This window comes from Electrophorus electricus, chromosome 9, assembly GCF_041902795.1.
Source record: "Electrophorus electricus isolate QZ-2024a chromosome 9, ASM4190279v1, whole genome shotgun sequence".
NCBI lineage: Eukaryota > Metazoa > Chordata > Actinopteri > Gymnotiformes > Gymnotidae > Electrophorus > Electrophorus electricus.
The window spans coordinates 16,008,246-16,027,674 of NC_137505.1; the positions used below are offsets into that span (position 1 = coordinate 16,008,246).

Here is a 19,429-nt window from a genome sequence, read left to right on the forward strand (position 1 = left end):
ATGTGCCCATAGGGAGAAGGAACTTACACTGGTTTACAGCCACACCAAACCACATGTGCTTAAGATACTCTACATGATTAGAAAATGTGTAAATGTGTGTGTGTGCGTGTGTGCGTTTTAGTGTGTGCGTGTGTGTGTGTGTGTGTGTGTGTATGTGTGGGTGTGGGTGTGTGTGTGTGTGTATGTGTGTGTGGGTGTGTGTGTGTGGGTGTGTGTGTGTGTGTGTGTGGGGTGTGTGTGTGTGTATGTGTGTGTGTGTGTGTGTGTGTGTGTGTGTGTGTGTGTGTGTGTGGGGTGTGTGTGTGTGTATGTGTGTGTGTGTGTGTGTGTGTGTGTGTGTGTGTGTGTGTGTGTGGGGTGTGTGTGTGTGTGTGTGTGTGTGTGTGTGTGTGCTATAGTATCACACTGATCTTACAGTCACTGACCAGCATCAGGCTGCAGTGGACCCAGCCACTCTTTTCTGTCCTCCTATTTTGTTCCTGTGACTTCACATCTCACCACATCTGCACCCCAAATGACTTCAGCAAGTGATTATTAAGATGCTAGCAATGTTAAATGAGCATCATTGCCATGCACACTGCATTGTAACTCATCATCTTTCATTATTTACTGTAACAAATATGGCGAAAGCAGTGGCCAGACAAAAGAAGGCTCCAACCATTTGTTTCGATGGAGCACAGGAGTGATAGACTATGCAAACAAACCCATTAGTGCTTATTTATCACTTTTAGACCTTTAGAAAATTGCTGTTGGGATAGAGAATCAGGCTGTTCTCTTCTTAAGAAAGAAATATGGAGAGGTCTTCAGACTGTTGTCAGCAACTTTAGAGGTGTAAGGGCAACTTAGCCTGTGCTGTCTGAACCACTCACATCATTGTGATGAAAAGCTGATAAAAGCACACAGCTGATGAAGGCGAGAAGGACAGTTTTAAATAATAAGATGACGAAATGCCTTGTTTGCATTACTCTGTTTCTTTTCACAGGCTTTCATGGATGTATTCAATGTATTTTGGCATAGGGAACATTCAATTTTATAAATAATGTGTTAAATACACATTATGTATAAAATAGAATGTTCTCTGTGCCAAAATACAAAGTAAGACCACTGACAAAGCTATGCTGAATTGATATGTATACACATATCATTTGAAATACTAAATACTAAGTTCAGATTCTCAAGGTGTTGATTACATTGATATGTGAAGCTAAGACATTGTAGAATAATCTCCCACTGATCTGCCAGTGTTCTGATAAAAAATTAACAGTTAACTTAACTATATTTGTAGAGAGTGTTTCAATTATGAGAGAAGGCTTTATCACTTGCAGTTTTATATACTTTTTGTTATCAGAGAGAGTGCACGACAAGCAATTTCCAGCCTTTTATTTTACTGCTTTAATGGTTTTAGGACATTACTTTTAGCAGTGCTTGCAGTGAAGAACTGATGTGAATTCAGTATAACTTATTGTTCATAATTCTGTACTGAAAAAAAAAATCCAGTATTCTATTACTTAGGAAAAAATTGCAACATTTTATCTCCAAAATTACATGGAGATAAAATGTAATTAAGTATCTATGACAGGGAGCAGAAAGGAGAGGGGGTATTAAGGACAGAGTCTGGGGGAGACAGACAGTAAAGTGAAAGTGGATGCTGCAAATGAGTTATAAAGTCTGTTAAAATCACAGGCATAAGAAAGCCAGTAACCTTTCGAGGGAAGACCTGTGCTCTCCGAGGACAGCTGGCGTTTGGGAGACGTGAGCCACATACTGAGGGACAGCAGAGAGGAACGTCCGTACTGAGTGTGTGGATGGAATGTGTCTTTTTTGTTATCATTAAGAATAAGTGTATGAAACTGACATTAAGATAAAAAATGAGCATTCATTTGAAAAAATTGTGTCTTTTTCATTGACTATGTGTCATATGTAAATTAAGTCTAGTCTGGAACGCCAGATGGTTCTGGTTTTGGGAGGTAAGTGGTTAATCGGTTTAACTCTCTGCACTCCAATTCGAGTTCTACAAGGAGCTGCATTTCCTGACTGCTGCCAAACCATAACATGCATTACAATAACAGTCAGTGGCCGACAGTTTTGTCCCAATGGATGAATGAGACTATAGTCATTTTGGACTAATAGCTGCTCCATCTAACTGATGTAGAGAGAGTGAGTGTTCCCTCAGTTCCTGGTGGGTCCTCCATATGATGAAGGTCTCAGACAAAGCTTGTTATTTGCAACTGAATGACACTCAATGACACTTATTTTTTCAAAATAGAAAATACTAGTAATTCCAGTCATTTCATAGTTCCAGTAGTATCATCATTCAGGTTTCCTTTATCAGGTTTTGGATGGATTAGTGGATATTTCTCTTTTTTAAATCAAAAAGGGCAAACAGAAGTAACTTAGGACTGAAGTAACTTAAAAACATTCACATAGCTCTGATGCAGTCCAGTGCAGTTGTTGTCTCTTTGGGCAGATGGTCATCATAGCCTTCTCTTGTGCTTGGAACACTTTTCTGCAACATATCCGGAGAAGTGAATACTCAAGCTGCATACCTGTATAATTCAGCCTGATGAATGCTGCTCACAAACGGTAACGGCTCTGTCTAAAATGTATTTAGATATTTATTATTATTTTATTTATCTTTGGGCCTTACCTACTACCGATTCCTTTATCCGGTCCTCCATGGGATGTATGTTGTCCCTAACCACTGAGAGGTCTGTTGGGTCAAATAAGGCAACAAACAAAAACCTTAACAGGATATAACTCTACTCTGCTTGTTGTAAATGGCCCTATGTGGGAGGGGGCTGCTCTCCTGGGATGCAACTTCCTTCAGCACATCCTCAGACTGTTCAGCCCTAAGGGACTCCATCACAATCTCATCTCCACATTTATCTCCACATTTATCTCCACATTCATCTCCACATTCATCTCCACACTCATCTCCACACATCTCCACAGAGCCTTGTATGCTACTGAAGCCACTTTTGACTGCCAGATTTGCAGAAGCTGGAACTCTTGTAAACTGGAACTCTTGTAAAACATTGCTGACAAACTGTATGTAATCTGATGTAACGCACTATGTCTCTACACCTGTAAAGAGTATCTGTAATGTGCATGTAATTAATAAGGATAAACTATATCTGCACACATGCAAAGAGTAACTTCAGTAAACTTGTAATAAATAACAATGCCACTGAGCATAATTACAAGGTAATTGTTTATAATAAAGAGATTGTTAAGTGTATATTAAACTTTATTCCAGGATTTTGTTTGTTTTTTTCTTTGGCCTATTCTCTGTCAAGGCAAATAAACATTTTTTCTAGTAGACATGAGTTATTTTTAACCCCATGGAGCCTAGATGTGTTAATGTGAAATATTAGACCATTTCAATGTAGATCCTTCCCAGTTCCTGATGTTTGTGGAGCCCAGTGTGAAAACTAGGCAATGTAGCAGAACTCATACATGAGCAGTGTAAGTCCAACTTTCCTGACACTTTTAGTCAGTTTGTTGGACCCTGCAGCGAGGGGGCTGCTCCATGCTCACACAAAGCTTCCCCAGTCGTGGCTCTGCCCATGCTCTGCTGCTTACTTTTCTGTTGAACATCCTCCAGCTCAACAGCTTTCAGCTCCTTATCTTCCTCCCGCTCCACTGTGCGACCTCAGTTTCCACATTTACCTTCAGAGCATTCACCACCAGCATGTGCTAACAAGGCCTACTCTCTGCATGGCCACATTTTCTAACATCACATCCAGAAGCGGCTCTGCTACTTTGTCCCATATCATCTTCAGGTTTTCTCTTCCACACTCTTTCTGTCTTTCACTCTCGAGGTCCTTCCTTTCCCTATTCATTTGCTGCCTTTCGCTCTCTAGATCCTCTCTTTCACTTTTCAGGTGCTGTCGTTCACTCATTTATGTCTCCTTCTGCTTCTCCTCCTCCTCCTTCCCACTGCCTTCCTCCTCATCTTTTCCTATATTAAAACCGTGCAGTTTTCCAAATGCCTCCATGTCTGCTCTGTCTAGTAGTTCTTGTTGCAAGTTCCCCATTGCTTTTTGTGTGTTCATGTCCGGCAAAATCCTCTTTTCCTTCTTCTCAAGATCTTCTGTAAGGGCAGCAGAACTGCATTTCGCTGCTGCAGCCTCCTGTTTCTGTCAGCAGATTGACCAGTTTTACCTTTATCAAGCAAGGTTACAGGCTGTGAGTAGCTATTTTGACATTTAGTTCGATGTGATGCCACAATTCCATTGGCATCACGCGGAATAGAATAGAATAGAATAGAATAGAATAGAATAAACGTATTGTGGTCTTACATTATCACTTTGACCTTAATTAGATGAATTAGGTTCTGTTGAGATTTCATAGGTTTGCTTTAAATTTGCCTTTTTACATTTTATTTTACCGTGAAAAACAACGCAGAAATAATTAAAAAGGTGTTGAAGTCGAAGTCTCTGTCACAGTCCCTCCAGACATGCCTTTCTCTGGATGTCAGTCAGACAAAAGAGATGACAGAGGACTACAGAAGGATGCAAATGCCTCACTCCCAATACATACAATAAACAGTGGGAACATACACTGTCTTCATTTCCTGGACTGCACATCACAAACAACCTCTCATGTTCCCTGAACACTTCCTCCTTAATGAAGAAAACTCAACAGGACCTCTACTTCCTGAGGAGACTGAAGAAGGACAGCATGTCCACATATCCTGATCTGGTCTGCAGAAGCATCATAGAGTGTATCCTGACCTGCGGCATCACTGTCTGGTACAGGAACTGCTCCGCCTCAGACAGGAAATCACTGCAGCGCTTGGTGAAGACACCTCTGCTCGTTACTGGGTCAAGGTTTCCTGACATCAAGGACATTTACACAGTGTGATGTATAAGAAAGGCTTGTAGCATCAGGGAAGGTCTCTCTCACACCTCACATAGACTGTTTCCAATGCTCCCATCCACACGTAGGCTACAGAGAATCTGGGTCCGCTACTCTTAAGTCCCCTAGACTTATAAACAGTTTCCCCTGCCTGCTGTCAGATCAACCAAAGAACTCTTCTGTTCACTTTATACTTCACTTCAAACCAAACTGCTACCTCAGACTTCTTCTCACATCTATCGCACTATTTAACAGCTGAAATTATGTTTTGCTCACTTTAATCTGTAGACACTGTCCTGTGCTTAATGAATCTTTAATCTATTGTATATTAATCTGTACTGTGTATTGTATTGCATACACACACACACACACACACACACACACACACACACACGCACACACATATACACACACACAGGGCTAGAAGAGACATTTTCACTGACCGACTGCCTGACAAACTGATTATCACTTTTGTTGAGTAGTCTTTGTGCATCTTAACTAGTCTTAGTAGTCACTGTGCATCTTAATCGTAGTAGTTAGTCATGATTTTTGGACACTGCAATCAAGAACCGTAGGGACAAGAATCCCACTCTAATGATTTTTCCTCTCAAGTGTAATGCAAGACTGTTTGATATGAGTGACTTCCTCCCTGATGCTGAAAAGAGCATAAACAAGCGATCTAAGGAAATTCATTCTTAACATTTATTGTTAGCTGTAGCTATAACTAACTTTTGCAAAGTACAAAGTGGACTAATATATATGGAACAGTATACAGCAGATTCGCTTGCAAGATAGGAGGCTTACTGTGGCATTTTTCACAGCAGTAAGACACAGATATCTGCTTAAACCAAGCATTTGAGATGTTGTACTAATGGCACTTGCTGTGCGAAACATGCTGTGTGGTGGATGTCAGTTGGGTGAAGCTACGATAACCTGCATTTCTGGGCTGTTTGCGAATTGTTTAGGATTATAGTTTTCTTGACCTTTCCATTCTTTGTGTGTGTGGGGGGGGGGGGGGGGGGGGAGTCCACTCGATTGGACTGTTTAGTTGAATTTAGCAGTATTCTCTCAAATGTTCTGTGCTGACCCTGCCTGTTTTATGGGATTATGAAATTCAGGCGATGTTTTTTTTGGTACTTGTGCAAAACTATTAAAACTCTGAACTCCTTGAACTATTTTACTGTGCAGTGGAGAAAAAACTTCTCTAAGTAAATATGTCACATGTATTTGTAGAGTATAGATTTCTTTGTAGATATATTTCTGACCATAAGCAAGATACATACATCACTTTTTTATATAAATAGTAGATAATTACAATTCTGCTTATTGATTTATTTATATTACAATCCCCAGTATTAATAAAGATGACTGATATTGGAAAATAATTACAAGGAGTTGGAATCAGAGGACACTAAATTTGATTCCTACCTCTTGAGCCGGGGAGCACTTGATGTGGCAACTGAACAAACCTGATTGAATGCTCGCTCTGAGCACCAGTCAGGCTGGAGATAAAAGCTCGGCACCCATCTGAGACAGCTTTAACTTCTGATCTGGGCAAGAGACTCCTTCGCATGTTCACAATTTCACTGGTGATGAAAGAGGACAAACAGGTGGTCTACAAAACTGAGCCTAGGACACAATTTATACTGTGTTCACTGTTCTTACCAACAGCAGGCAGATGTATGCATAAACTGTCTAACTCAGATCAGAGGCACCTCTTTCGCATTGCATGCAACCTATAATGGCTAGAGGTTGAAGCTTTCTAAACTGATAAATCAATTCTTACCATTTAGCATTAGCTAGCTGAAATCCCAGTAAATGTCTCCTATGTGTGTGGTTTCTTTATAGCAGGAGAACAGTATTTCCTGCAAATCCCCCTCCATTTAGAAGGCTCTGATCCATGGTGGTATAATGAATGCAGCCTCAGATTAGACTTTCAGGCTCCTTTTCAATGACATGGTATCAACTAGTAGTAGATCAAGAGATCATTTTAAAGGCATTAAAAATTCCTTTATTTCTTGAGTCATTACAATTTAGACATAGTATCAACAACATTCTAGTATCTAGTACATTTCTCACAATTATACACACATTTTGCATGCATGTTACATGTTAACAAAATAAAGAGCTGATTTAAAAAACACTCATTAACATGAAGCAATCTGATGGCATTCCTAGTCACAATGGCCCATTTCCTTATGGTTATGATACTATGCTGCCATGTCCTAACAATTCCCTCATTTCTTTCTCATTCCTAACTCAAAATAATGAGAGTTGACCAGACTATTCTAATATTTGATTGAGGCTGATTCTAGGTTAGCAATTAATGTGTTAAACTCAATGGCGGTTTGTGTCCTCAGTCTTATCTGTTTCCAATGATTTTAATGGTTTGATCTCAGGTTATATAGCACTGGCACACATTGTTCTATATCTAGTCATACATTTCCTTTCAAAGTCTGTTGTTGCATTTAATGAAGATCCTGACACTGCTGAGATAGTGACTGTGTCACATTAATCACTGGCTGACTGCACTTCAGGTGACTTAAAATCATACATCAGCATATATCCCTGAATGTCTGTGGAATCAGAAATTGCCTCTGTGGGACACCCGCACTCACAAGGACATGTGCTTATAAGACCACAACCAATAGGAGGTCAGTTCAAATTCCCCAGAGGGACAGTTTTATTATGGCTTTCACAGGTGGTAAGATCTTTGGTCGTTCTCAGGTATCAAAACGTAGATTGTCATGTGTAGTTCCAGTTTTCGGAGCTGTCTGACCGGATATGGTATTGTTCAGGTCTGATACATTGTCTGTAAAGCTGGTGGATGAAGGATAATAGTGCCTACAGGTGTGCTTGCAGGTGTATCAGGCTCCTCCCTACTTAGTGCACCAGCACTGGCAGAGGTGCTGAAGGAAGTTGGTCTTCAGCACGTTGGAGAGCATCCAGCTTTTGGTTCTGGGAACACGAGTGCAACATCCTGTTACGCATGTTTTATGCTTATATAGAAAATGTGTTCTAGCTAAAACCTGAACATTTTCTTTAAAAAATTAATGAATTGTAGAATGACAGGAAGGTCTGGGAGACCTGCATAACACATTTTGGACAAGCTATAAAATTTTCTAACTTAACACCTTATGTTTGAAGTATAAGGTCCATTTCTTTGGTTTAGATAGCTATTCCAACAGAAATATCTTTTCATTCATTTTGCTTCACCTAATGGCTTTTTGACTTGAATCTGCAATTAGGCAGAAAGAATTAGTGAATTGATCTGACTGGGTAAGCACACAAAAGGTTATATTGTCAAAATATTGAACTCTTATATTGATCTCTTGAATGTGAGTATTTGTCGTCATTCCATGTGTCGAAGGTTTTACTCTCAGACAGGGCAAGCAGCAGGCTTGGAATAACTTGAGGCTAATGCATGGTGACACTGATGGTGTTCAGCAGTGCATTTTATTTCCTTCTCTACTCAGTCGCCTTGCTCTGGCAACACTTGCTGCATGTGTTTTTGTCCCGAAGACAGCCTAATGAGAGTGTGTCTGCTGTTCACCCACTCTAGGACGAAGACCCAGGATACAGCTGCCGGCAGCACTGCACTAATCACAGACTAGCGGTTGACATCGCTGTTTTGTGTGTGTGTGTGTGTGTGTGTGTGTGTGTGTGTGTGTGTGTGTGTGTGTGTGTGTGTGTGTTAGACTCACTTCCTTCACTTTTCCTGTTCCTGTAGTGATGGCTATGGTCTCTAGAAGTGACAGTTATAAGTATCAGTTAACCTTTCATAAGCTGTTCTTCAGAGAGTCCACCATCAGCACAGGAGAACATAGAGCTACACAGAGCTCTGCAGTTGAGTACCTGTGCCAGGTTCTTGGCTTCTGACATCAGTTATTGTGTCTAATGGCATTTTAATTTTGACACAAACTGATACACAAATCGGTAAAGCATCAATCAAGAACCTTTGTCCTATAATTCTGTTCAGGCAGTTCACTAGGCAGCTGAAATGGCCTGACAGTGAGATTTGGTCCAAAGCCTAGTTTACTCAAAGGTGGAAAGCAGCTGTTTGAGAGGGCAGTGACGTCATTGTTTTCACCCCTGCAAGGATCCTGGGGGAGACAGAGATGGAGAGGGGAGTATAGTTCTCTCCCAGTCATTATCTCCTCTCTGGGGAGACATAGTACTGCATTCTGCCCCCTCAAGAGCAGCCACTGCTCCTTAGGAGTTCAGCTGGGTGGTCGTGTCACCGAGCCTGACGTTTCTGCCTTCCAGCCATCAGTCATCAGTCCACTGCTCATAGGCCAACACTGACATCTGCATTCTTAGGGCCAGAAGTCCTACGGCTTCTGGCTCTAGGCGAACATATTTTGGCTTCAGGTAGAGAAACATGGTGAAATAACAAGGACACACAATAGTGGGTTTTTGTGAATTTTGAAAATTGATAATGCGCAAAAATAAATAAATCAATAAAAATGGAAAAAGTCCAAAGTTTTTTTTAAAAAAGCCCAGATATTTACTCTAGGATGAGGTGGAAAACACAGAATATTGCTAAAGTCAAAATGTGAAAAGAGTGATGGAAAAAAGGTCTTTTAAATAAACGATGACGTATTAAGCCATAAGACCGAGTTAAATCTCTCCAATTTGCTTGTTTCAATGCCCCCACAATCACAGTAGCCTACGTCATCTAAAGTTTCTTCGCATAATCATAGTGGATGGACACACAATATAATTCTCATTTTTTTCGTGCATAACATTTGTGAAACATTTGATTGGAAACCTGGCTACTGTCATTGATTCAAAGCACTACTGTCACGGTGCCCCCTTGTGAAACATTTCCTACTCGTAACTGTGAGTGAGTGAATGAGAAAGTTACAATCCAGTTTCAAGAGGTGGTTTGCATCTAAAAAAAAACCCTCTTTTTTGGTTTCATAGAAGTTCAGATAGAGTTCCACTTGGCCTACATTTAGTAATCTGAAAGTGGAAACGGGCTTATTTTGTCATAACACTGAGATGGTTCAACATTGCACTCTCCTTTCTATTGTCATCCCCTTGACATGTCTCTGTGACACCTACACAGTGTATTGTTATGCCAAATATGTTATTTTAATTCTGATCTGTGTCTACACTTGACAAGGCTGCATTCTAAGTAATAACCTTTTCCTAATTCAATGGTAAAACAATATACTTGTACATTTAACAAGATAAATAGTAGTTTTTTATATTTAATATTGTTTCTTTGGTATACTCTGCATGTCTGGGATATAAGTCAGGAATATGAGATAATTTACTACAGGAATGCTGTCCTCACATATAAAACCAACTGTCTTATTATTTTGTAAGTGCTATATGGATTTGCTACTTGGAACTGTAAAAATAAGGAGCAAATTATAAAGATGTCTCTAGGAATAATATAGGAAGCAAATGAGGTTTTTCATGACCACATTGAGAAGCATTTTGCATCCCTCCTTTTTTACGCAGAAATGTGCTGTCTTTGTTTTGCTTAGCATTTTTGGTCAACTATAGGTTTTGGGTTATTACAGAGTATATCAAATTGATTTTGCTGCAAGATTATATTATATTTTAAATCTAACATCTAATCACAACTTTAAGTATTAACTTTGGAAAATTGACCTCAGTATGCTTTGGAGCTTCATGAATCAATATTGCTAAGAAGATGATTGCCTTGTTAAGGTTCATTTTCATTCCACTAGAGAAACTATTATGATATGGTTCATTTACTTCAATGTATTTAAGAAAAATAGCCAAAGCATCCAATGTAAATTCTAATAGCACAGTCTAAAGAGGTTGGTTTATAGTACTGCAGCAAAATGTTTTCCTGTTGGATTGTTCTAGGAATTTGTTTATTTTTGTTGTTTATATTTAATACAATTACTATCTTCATTTTGTCATCAATTTTAGTTTTCTGAATTTTACGCAGGACTATGTGATATGGAGAAAATGGTATATTTTGCTAGTGCAATATACAAAATACATAATTGTAAAGAGTAACCACTTGATATGACATAATTAAAGACTGGCCAGTGATATATTTCCCAAATCATTTACACTTGTTGAATTGAATGTAGTGATTCATCAAAACAACTATAAAACGCTCATCAGCGGTGAGTCTGGGCAGCGTGCTCTCAGCATACATGAATGATTGAGAACTCATTTGCAATAAAGATATCAATTACATTATATATTTCGCAGTCCTAATTTGAAGTTCATGGTGAAGTCCTCTGTCTTACTCTGTGTCCTGGCGAAAGGTCTGCTGGATCGAAATGAAAATTGTCATCCCTGTTAAGTAGGGTTGGACAGTCTGTCTCCACAAGGGATGTATTGATCATGTGTGTAAAAAGAATGTTATATTTCACAACTTCTCCCTACTGAAAGTCTTTATAGATTACCGTTCCTCTCAACAGAGACAGTGGAACAACTTGATACAGTTATCATAAGGACATTCTGCAAACATTCAGAAGTCAAGATGTCCTTCAGTCTGTCACTGAAGCCCAACTGTATTAATTCATATTCATTGAACGTTTTTTTGCTATGGGGTTCACAAGGTTTACAGTGCTTTAAGATTGTTCAGGAGTCCTCAAATGTCAGGCAGATTGCTGAATTGTGTTTACTTTTTCAGGAACTTCTACTATATCACCATGCTGCGGGACCCTGTGTCCCGCTACCTGAGTGAGTGGAAGCACGTGCAACGTGGCGCTACCTGGAAGACATCGCTGCACATGTGTGATGGGCGGGCACCCACACCCGACGAGCTGCCAGCTTGTTACCCAGGCGACGACTGGTCAGGCGTGATGCTTCGCGACTTCATGGCGTGCCCGCACAACCTGGCCAACAACCGGCAGACGCGCATGCTGGCCGACCTCAGCCTGGTGGGCTGCTACAACCTATCATCCATGAATGAGAGTGCACGGGATGCTGCCCTGCTTGCCAGTGCCACGCGCAACCTGAGGGGCATGGCCTTCTACGGCCTGACCGAGTTCCAACGCAAGACGCAGTACCTGTTTGAGCGCACCTTCCGCTTGCGCTTCATCTCAGCGTTCACGCAGCTCAACAGCACGCGCGCCGCCAGCGTGGAACTGCGGGAGGACGTGCGTCGGCACATTGAAGGCCTCAATGCGCTTGATGTGCAGCTCTATGACTTTGCCAGGGACCTGTTCCTGCAGCGTGTGCAATTCGCCCACCGCCAGGAGCGGATCCAGCACCGCCAGGAGCGGCGGAGGCGGAGCCGGCAGCACAAGGCCCCACCCCCTGGGCAGCGGCTGCGGCGGAAGGAGGAGCCAATGCCGTCTCTGCAGGCTGCTACCACTGAAGATTACGCAAGCCAGGTAGCTCACTGGTGATACCTCATGCCATGACGAACGCTCTGAGAGGGGGAGGAATGGTGTTCACTTCTTCTTCATCTTTCCCTTTCGTTTTCTTTCTGAGGATGCAGTGTGAAATTGTAATGCAATTCACAAGACAGTGAAGACTGACAATCTGAAACATGTACATTTACATGTTCATGGCCAGTATATGGAATGCAGAGAACTCAGTCTGCCCTTAGAGGTTTTGGAGTATTCGGAGTATTGAATATTTTATGGATGCAGCCTACCGTGCTAGCTTGCTAAATGTGACATTTAGCAAGTAAGCTAGCTTCAATTATGAAGAATTTGGCATTAATCTCAAGATGTAAGGTTAAAAACTAAACCAATCTATCACTCAAATATTTTCCTTTAGAAGAACAGTTTGCATTAAAAATAGTAACAAAATGGCAAAGTGACAAATTTGCTGGTGAAAGCAAATTCCTGACTTGTTTTTATTTATTATGGACCCATTATCTTGAAAGTGTGTGTTCCACACCACAACAAGGTGTTTGGTGACTGCGTATGTGGTGTACTGTGCAGGTCTAATGAATGACTTTCACATTCTTACCAAGGTCAAATGTATACAGCCTTGAAAGGGTTAGTGACAATGGAGACAATATGACAATATATCTGGAATGGATATAATATGGCCATATATATGGAATATGTCTATTGTATGTTTTAGACCTGAGATCCACTTATTTGGCTCAAATATCAAAATGCAGGTTGTCACTGGTGCGGTAAAATGTTAGTCCAAATCGTCTGCTCTGTCCTTGGTCATGTGTGTCATTGCAAAGTCTATTTGCAAGTTGCAATATAAAGTACAGAAAACCAATCCCAAGAAGATAAGACACTACTGCCAGCATGCAATCTTCCATATTTTCAGATTCTCTGTCTACATAATAATAATAATAATAATATTCCTCATATACCTACTCTAGTTGTGGAAGTCTTGCTATATACTAAACTATTCCCACCGTATGAATGAAAAGAAACAAGTCATGCCTCCACGCAGTATAATGGATTATCCACTGAGGCAAATCAGGTTTACCAAGAGTGAAGATGGGGTGTCCTCAATTCTTGAAGAAGCACTTTGCAAGCAGCCCCTTTTTCCTGAAGTTAGGTGGATAAAAATACAATGGATATGCATGAAAGCATTAGAATAAACTGAGAAAAGTGATCCAGAGGGGGTCAGGTTATGAAAGTGAAGCTGGGTGCCATCTCATCATCTCTGTCACACTTAGGGATGTTAGACATTTCTGGAGATGACATGGAGTGGTGTTTGTGAGAAAAGAGGAAGTCCTGCTTTTGAGCATCGTGCCCTCATTCGCCTGAAGGGGGCGCAATGTTTTCTGTGGCTGCTCTGATGCAAGTTTTTTTAACTCGAGTCATGTTGGCACCCTCCTGTCTGTTGTAGATTTTAATCAAACTAGTCTCAGTCATTCTTGTGCCGTTAAATTTTTTGTTTGTGTTGCTTTAGTTGCTGAGATATAAAACTTTGTTTACGTAGCTGGCATGGCATCATGAAAATGATGTAACCAGTGTAAACAAACCTTAATATCTCCCTTGTTTACAATTATGGGACATGTTTTGGACAATCTCCATCTTATGCAAGATCCCTGAAAATTCTCACAATAAAACAGGATTGGTTTTTATTTTTGAAAATCCCCAAAATGTTTGAAAATGAATCATACGCCGCTTTTCCGTGTTTGTGAGTTTTGTTTACTTTGCTCGCATTGTGTGAGGCTTGTGGTCTGGCCCTCAGTGCATTGAGGTTCGTCCTGATGCACATCGGTGTGTTTGAGCATGCGTATATGTGCATAATGTATGTGTATGTGTGATGAAATGGGTAGTATTAATGTTTTTTATTTGCTTGGTTTACTAAAGTGCAATAATATATAAAAGGAATGTCCTTTTGAAATAAATGCAAAATAAACATTATGCCATAATTTGACAGTATTCTCATTCAGCAATTTAACTGTCATGTAAAGAGATATGAATAGAAAAAAAACCTGCCATAGTATAAAGTTGCTGTTTTTGGTTGTAAAATTAAACTCAAACTGCACCACAAAAATCTTAAAAGTTTTTTTTTTTTTTTCCCCCATGACTGTTTGCCCTATCTGTTTCAAGTGTTATTCTCCTCAATAAATTCTGAAGGTTATCCTTCTGAATGAATTCTGAAGGTTATTCTTCTGAATTCATTCTGAATGTTATTTTTCTGAATTAATTACACCCAATGTGTTGGAAGACTTGACGCTCAAGTGTGGAGCTATGTGTGTCACTGAATTGGAGACACAATAAAACTTAAACAGGCAGGCAGATATGGTGTTGTGAAATACTTGACTGAAGTTGTACTCTTAGCCTTAGCCATGACTTCTTCTTCTTCACTGTCATATGAGGCTCTGAGTGCTTGTAATGTGTAGGCCTAGAGTAGTTAAAGCCTAAAGGCAATCTTGATATATTTCAGCAATTAATTACTCTGAGATTGAAGTCATACTTCACCCCAAAATGCTAACAAGCTAACAGCTATAGTACACATGATTCATTAACTGTCATCAACAGTGTCAAATATGCGTCAGGGTGAATTATTTATTCACACAAAACAAGTACAAACCTCAAGCCTGCAGTTCCAATGGATTCTTTATTTCCTTAATGTGTGAGAGGGCAGATCGTAGCAATAATGGTTTGTCCCTGTCTAGCCTGGACAACACTGTGCGTCCTGGCCCATACTGTTTGTCCTAGACCACACTGTCCAACTCGGATCATGCTGTCTGTTCTGGAACATGCTGTCTATCCTGGACCATGTGGTCAGTGTGGGACTACACTGTTCCTCCTGGACCACACTGTGTAACTTGGACCGCACTATCATTTACAGACCACACTGATTGCCGTGGACAACACTGTCATTCCTGGACCACACTGTCATTCCTGGACCACTCTGTCCTTTCTGGACCACACTGTTTTTCCTGGACCTCTCTGTTGTTCCTGGACCACACTGTGTGTCCTGGACCACACTGTCTGTCCTAGACCACATTGTCTGTCCTGGACTACTCTGTTGATCCTGTACTATACTGTCTGTCCTGGATCATTCTGTCGATCCTGGACTGCACTGTCTGTCCTGGACTACTCTGTCTGTCTTGGACCACAATGTCATTCCTGCACCACACTGTCCGTCCTAGACCACGTTGTCTGTCCTGGACCAATCTGTCTACCCTGGACCGCACTGTCTGTCCTGGACCACACTGTTGGCTCAGTTCTATACCCTGCTACTGGAATGCAACCTCTGTTGTCCTTCACTGTAAAGTCTGCTTCTGCCCCCTAGTGTGCACATGGCATCTATATAGCATATTACTGTTTTATTTTAACTTACATTTGTTTTTACAGTAAATTTGTTTGGAGCTGGGTATTATTTTTGTGTGATGACTTATTGTTTTGTCAGATGATTTTCCAGTGAATAAAAAAGTTAAATCTTCCAGCAGGGACAATATTCTTGCCTAGCTGATAAAGTAGAGGGCAGTAACTTTTGATGGTGTAATCTCAAAATGGAAGCAGAGTTGGTCTGATCACACCCCTTAGGATTTGTTGATGCTGTAAATTAAAAAAAGAAAGGAAATTGGGCTCTGTTTAACATGTATGTTTATTTGGGTTACCTTCCCACAATGGCTATAGCGATCTGCTCCTGCAGGAAATTACACTTAGCAGTAACACACTGCAATTAATAACCACAGTGGATGCATGTCAGCTCCTCATACGGTCTGATTTATGTGCCATGAGGAATTTAACTGAAAAGGTTGCTTGTTGGACCATAGTGTGGGAACATGTGTTGTTCCCATAGCCAGGCTGTTGGAAAGGAATCATCACCCTGAAAGTGAAGGCTTAAAGAGAATACAGCAAATAAGAATCATGATCAGAGGCCCTCACCACTGTTCACTTGTTTAGAGTGAAAGGACCTTTTACAGTGATCCTCGCAATACAAAAAATATGCAGTTGTATGTAACTTAAAATCAGCAAATACAGGCCTCAAAGTGGTTTGTCAGGTTCAATTACTCATTAATAAATGTAAACCATTCTGTTATCATTTTGAATGATTCATTAAACAGAAATTGCAAAGTGCAAAATAAGACTATATTACAAGGGGGAGATGATAATCAGTTCTCCCATATGTGTAAATATATAACTTTAATGAAAGGCAAAAGTCTTCCTTGTATTAGTCAAAGATAATTCACCAACACAAGATATGGCTGAGGTTTTGCGAAATTGTACCAGGAAATTGTAGTTCAGGTAAACACTTGCATAGCCTACTGAACAACACAGTAAGGACGTTCTACCAAATTTAAATAACATAACAGTATCTGATGACATGAAGGAATACATGAAGTGTCATTAAAAAATCTTTACAATTGGGTATAGTGCATATATGCATGGATAATTTTATGTAGTATTTACCCATTCATCTTAAAAGAATTCACATTACACAGGTTTAAGGAAACATTTGCATCACACACAAATGGAATGAGTAAACATATATGTGTGTGTGAAAAAGAATTGTAGGTAAATTACAATTGAATGCACAATCATTTATTTTGGAAATCTGAAGGAAGACTGTACATCCGTTTGTGGTTAGTTTTTTTTTCTTCTTTTTTTCTAGGGCCTCCTGTTCTAGACTCTTGAACTGAGACATCTAATAACTGATTAAGTGGTTCTCATAGGAAAGAGGCATTTGCTTGACAGTGTTAGTGAGGTACATTGCAGTCAGATGCACTGTAATGGCCAACCAGCTTCATCCACTATTCTGCAACATGCTGTGATGCAGATGCCGAGTACTCAAGAAGCTGTGGAGCAGGACTCCACATCCCAGACTCCCCAGGAACCAATTTGTAACGTCAGATCATCCCCCCCTGCATATTGATCAGCCTCACATGTTTCTTATCAGAAAGTTTACAAATATCAGAACGTTTAGAAATTTTCTAGCCTGTTGCAAAGTATTACCACTTAATTTCCAAGTGCTTACTGAGTGTGTCCTTGTATTCTGTCTGTCTCTATATTAATTGCATCCCTCACGTTTCTGGTTTTTGCAATGTTGGATTGCTCCTCTGGATTTTTAACGACCTGAGTTTCTTCCTTTTGTTGGTCTGGTTTTTGACTCTTTTGTGGTGTTTTTTACAACAGCTTTGGATCTTATTTTGGCTTAATGTTTGTGCCTTTATAATAAAAATAACTGTTCTGGCTATTCCGCAAGCATCTGCCTACTCGCATCACATTACACATGCCAGTAAAGAGTACAGCAGGCAAGCAACAGATTGACCACCACTGCACTGGGGCCTAGTCAATGCCTAATCTCACATTAACACTTATAACAAAGAACATCTACAGGATGAAACATTCACTGCTTGGGCCAAAAACCTGGCTGTAAAGTATGCTTTAAGGACAAATCAACAAAACAATCAAACACCACCACCCCTAACAGACACTTCTATATTATGACTTGTAGATTGGTTTAGCAAAACAATAGTGAATAATAAAAATAGCCAATAGTGAATGATATAAAAATCTAATTTTTTTGTCAAATGATGGCAAACAAATGCAATAAGTTGTAGCTATAGACATGGGAGCGCTACCTGATAAGCAGAAGCTCTATATATCACGTGTGTGTTTCCTGTTTCCTGTGAACACTGAACACACTGAATACAAAGCTCAGGTAGGTCTCTAGAGACTCTAAAACAATTTCCTGTATATTTGATTGCTAAAGGCTAAATGCTTCTCATTTCAACAGTATATTTCGTTTTTCACTTTCCATTTTCAAAGTGCTTTGGGCTTTTTGTTGACAACGCAATTCACAGTAACTGATGGTCCTTTAAGAGAAATGCAGTGTATGAGGAGTGCTGTTTTCAAACATTCAGTGGGTCTTCAAAAGACTGCATGGTGAGCGAATCACAGCCGCCATTCTGCTGGTAGACCTCCTCTGCCATACCAGGCTACAGAAAGCCTGCTGGAACTTGTCTCCAGACAGTGTGTACAGCACCAGGTTGTAGAAGGCGTCGAGGCCTGCCAAGGGCCGTGACAGCATGTAGGCGGAGTTGACGATTCTCTTCAGTCCACAGGACATTGTGCTGCCCTTCAAGCTCACTACCCTCAATGCCCTCAGGAAATGATAGGGCAGAAAGCAGCCAATCAACATGGCCAACACCACAATGGTGAGAAGGTAGGCTTGGAACCGGCTTGGCCTTCTGGCTGACAGGCTCCAGCCCAGGGTGCCACCAATGTGGGAGTAGCACTAGCACACCACCACCATGGGCAGCAAGAAACCCAGCGCAGTAAGCGGCCAGCTATACCACCAAACCTGCTCAGGGTCGTTGCTGGCGAAGTCCAGACACATCGTGCTGGTGCCCTCCATCTGGGTCGTGATCATGCCAAGCATGGGAGTGATCTCAGCAAGTGAGACCACCCACACCGCCATGCAGGCCCAGATGCCCCAGTACTTACTTCCTCTGGACATGAGCCGCCCAGAGCGGATAAACCACGGCCTCGTGACGGAACACGCTGAAGCAAGCGAGGAAGAGGACGCTGCTGTACATGTTGAAGTGGAAGCAGGAATGCAGGAAGCGGCACATGAACTCGCACAGGGTCCAGTCCCCTGTGCTGTAGAAGTGAACCAGGAAGGGCAAGCTGAGGGCATAGAGCAGGTCTGCCATGGTCAGGTTCACCATGACAACGCTTCCACTCTTCCAAGGCCTCAACTTCACCACGTAGACGGTGATGGCTGTCAGGTTGCCCATGAGGCCCACCACAGAAATGATCCCATACATAGCCGGAAGATAGAGATGCTTTATGTGCAAATGAACAGGCAAACAGTCTTCAGATCCATTCCCATATGCTTTCATGGTTAATTTCTCATAATCCACAGACCTAAGAATGCAAATTAAGGGTTAGATTTGCTATTATTTCAGCATCAGGAAAGATCTCAAGCTTAGTATCAATTCAAGAGGGACAGAGCAGTTCAGCCACATGATGATAACTGTGGCTCTCCCTAAAATATCTTTTTCAACTTTAATTTTCACTGTAATTGAGCTGCCATAGGAATGCAAGGAGCCAGAAGAAAGACTACTGAAATCTGATTTGATCACAGAATCTTTATATACGTTTCACCTTGAAATGAAAAATGGATAATAAATAAATAAATGAATAAATAAATGGTCAGTAAAAAATAAGATATG

The 19,429-nt window shown here is 40.7% G+C and overlaps 2 protein-coding genes across 3 annotated transcripts in view; one reads left to right on the plus strand and one right to left on the minus strand.

Moving 5' to 3' along the window:
* Window positions 1-17,520, plus strand: part of hs6st3b (heparan sulfate 6-O-sulfotransferase 3b) — a 52,026-nt gene extending 34,506 nt beyond the window's left edge. For both annotated transcript variants that reach the window (XM_081720812.1, XM_027018159.3), the window contains one exon: window positions 11,492-17,520. In XM_081720812.1, the coding sequence (XP_081576938.1) occupies window positions 11,492-12,212 (721 nt within the window). In that variant the 3' untranslated portion in view covers window positions 12,213-17,520. The remainder of the gene's footprint in view (window positions 1-11,491) is intronic.
* Window positions 17,521-18,111: 591 nt separating this feature from the next.
* LOC113582421 (2-oxoglutarate receptor 1) lies at window positions 18,112-19,096 on the minus strand. Its single transcript, XM_035522730.2, is given in 2 exon segments — window positions 18,112-18,696; window positions 18,698-19,096. Coding segments are annotated over 2 exon segments (984 nt in total).
* Between the last annotated feature and the right edge of the window lie 333 nt (window positions 19,097-19,429).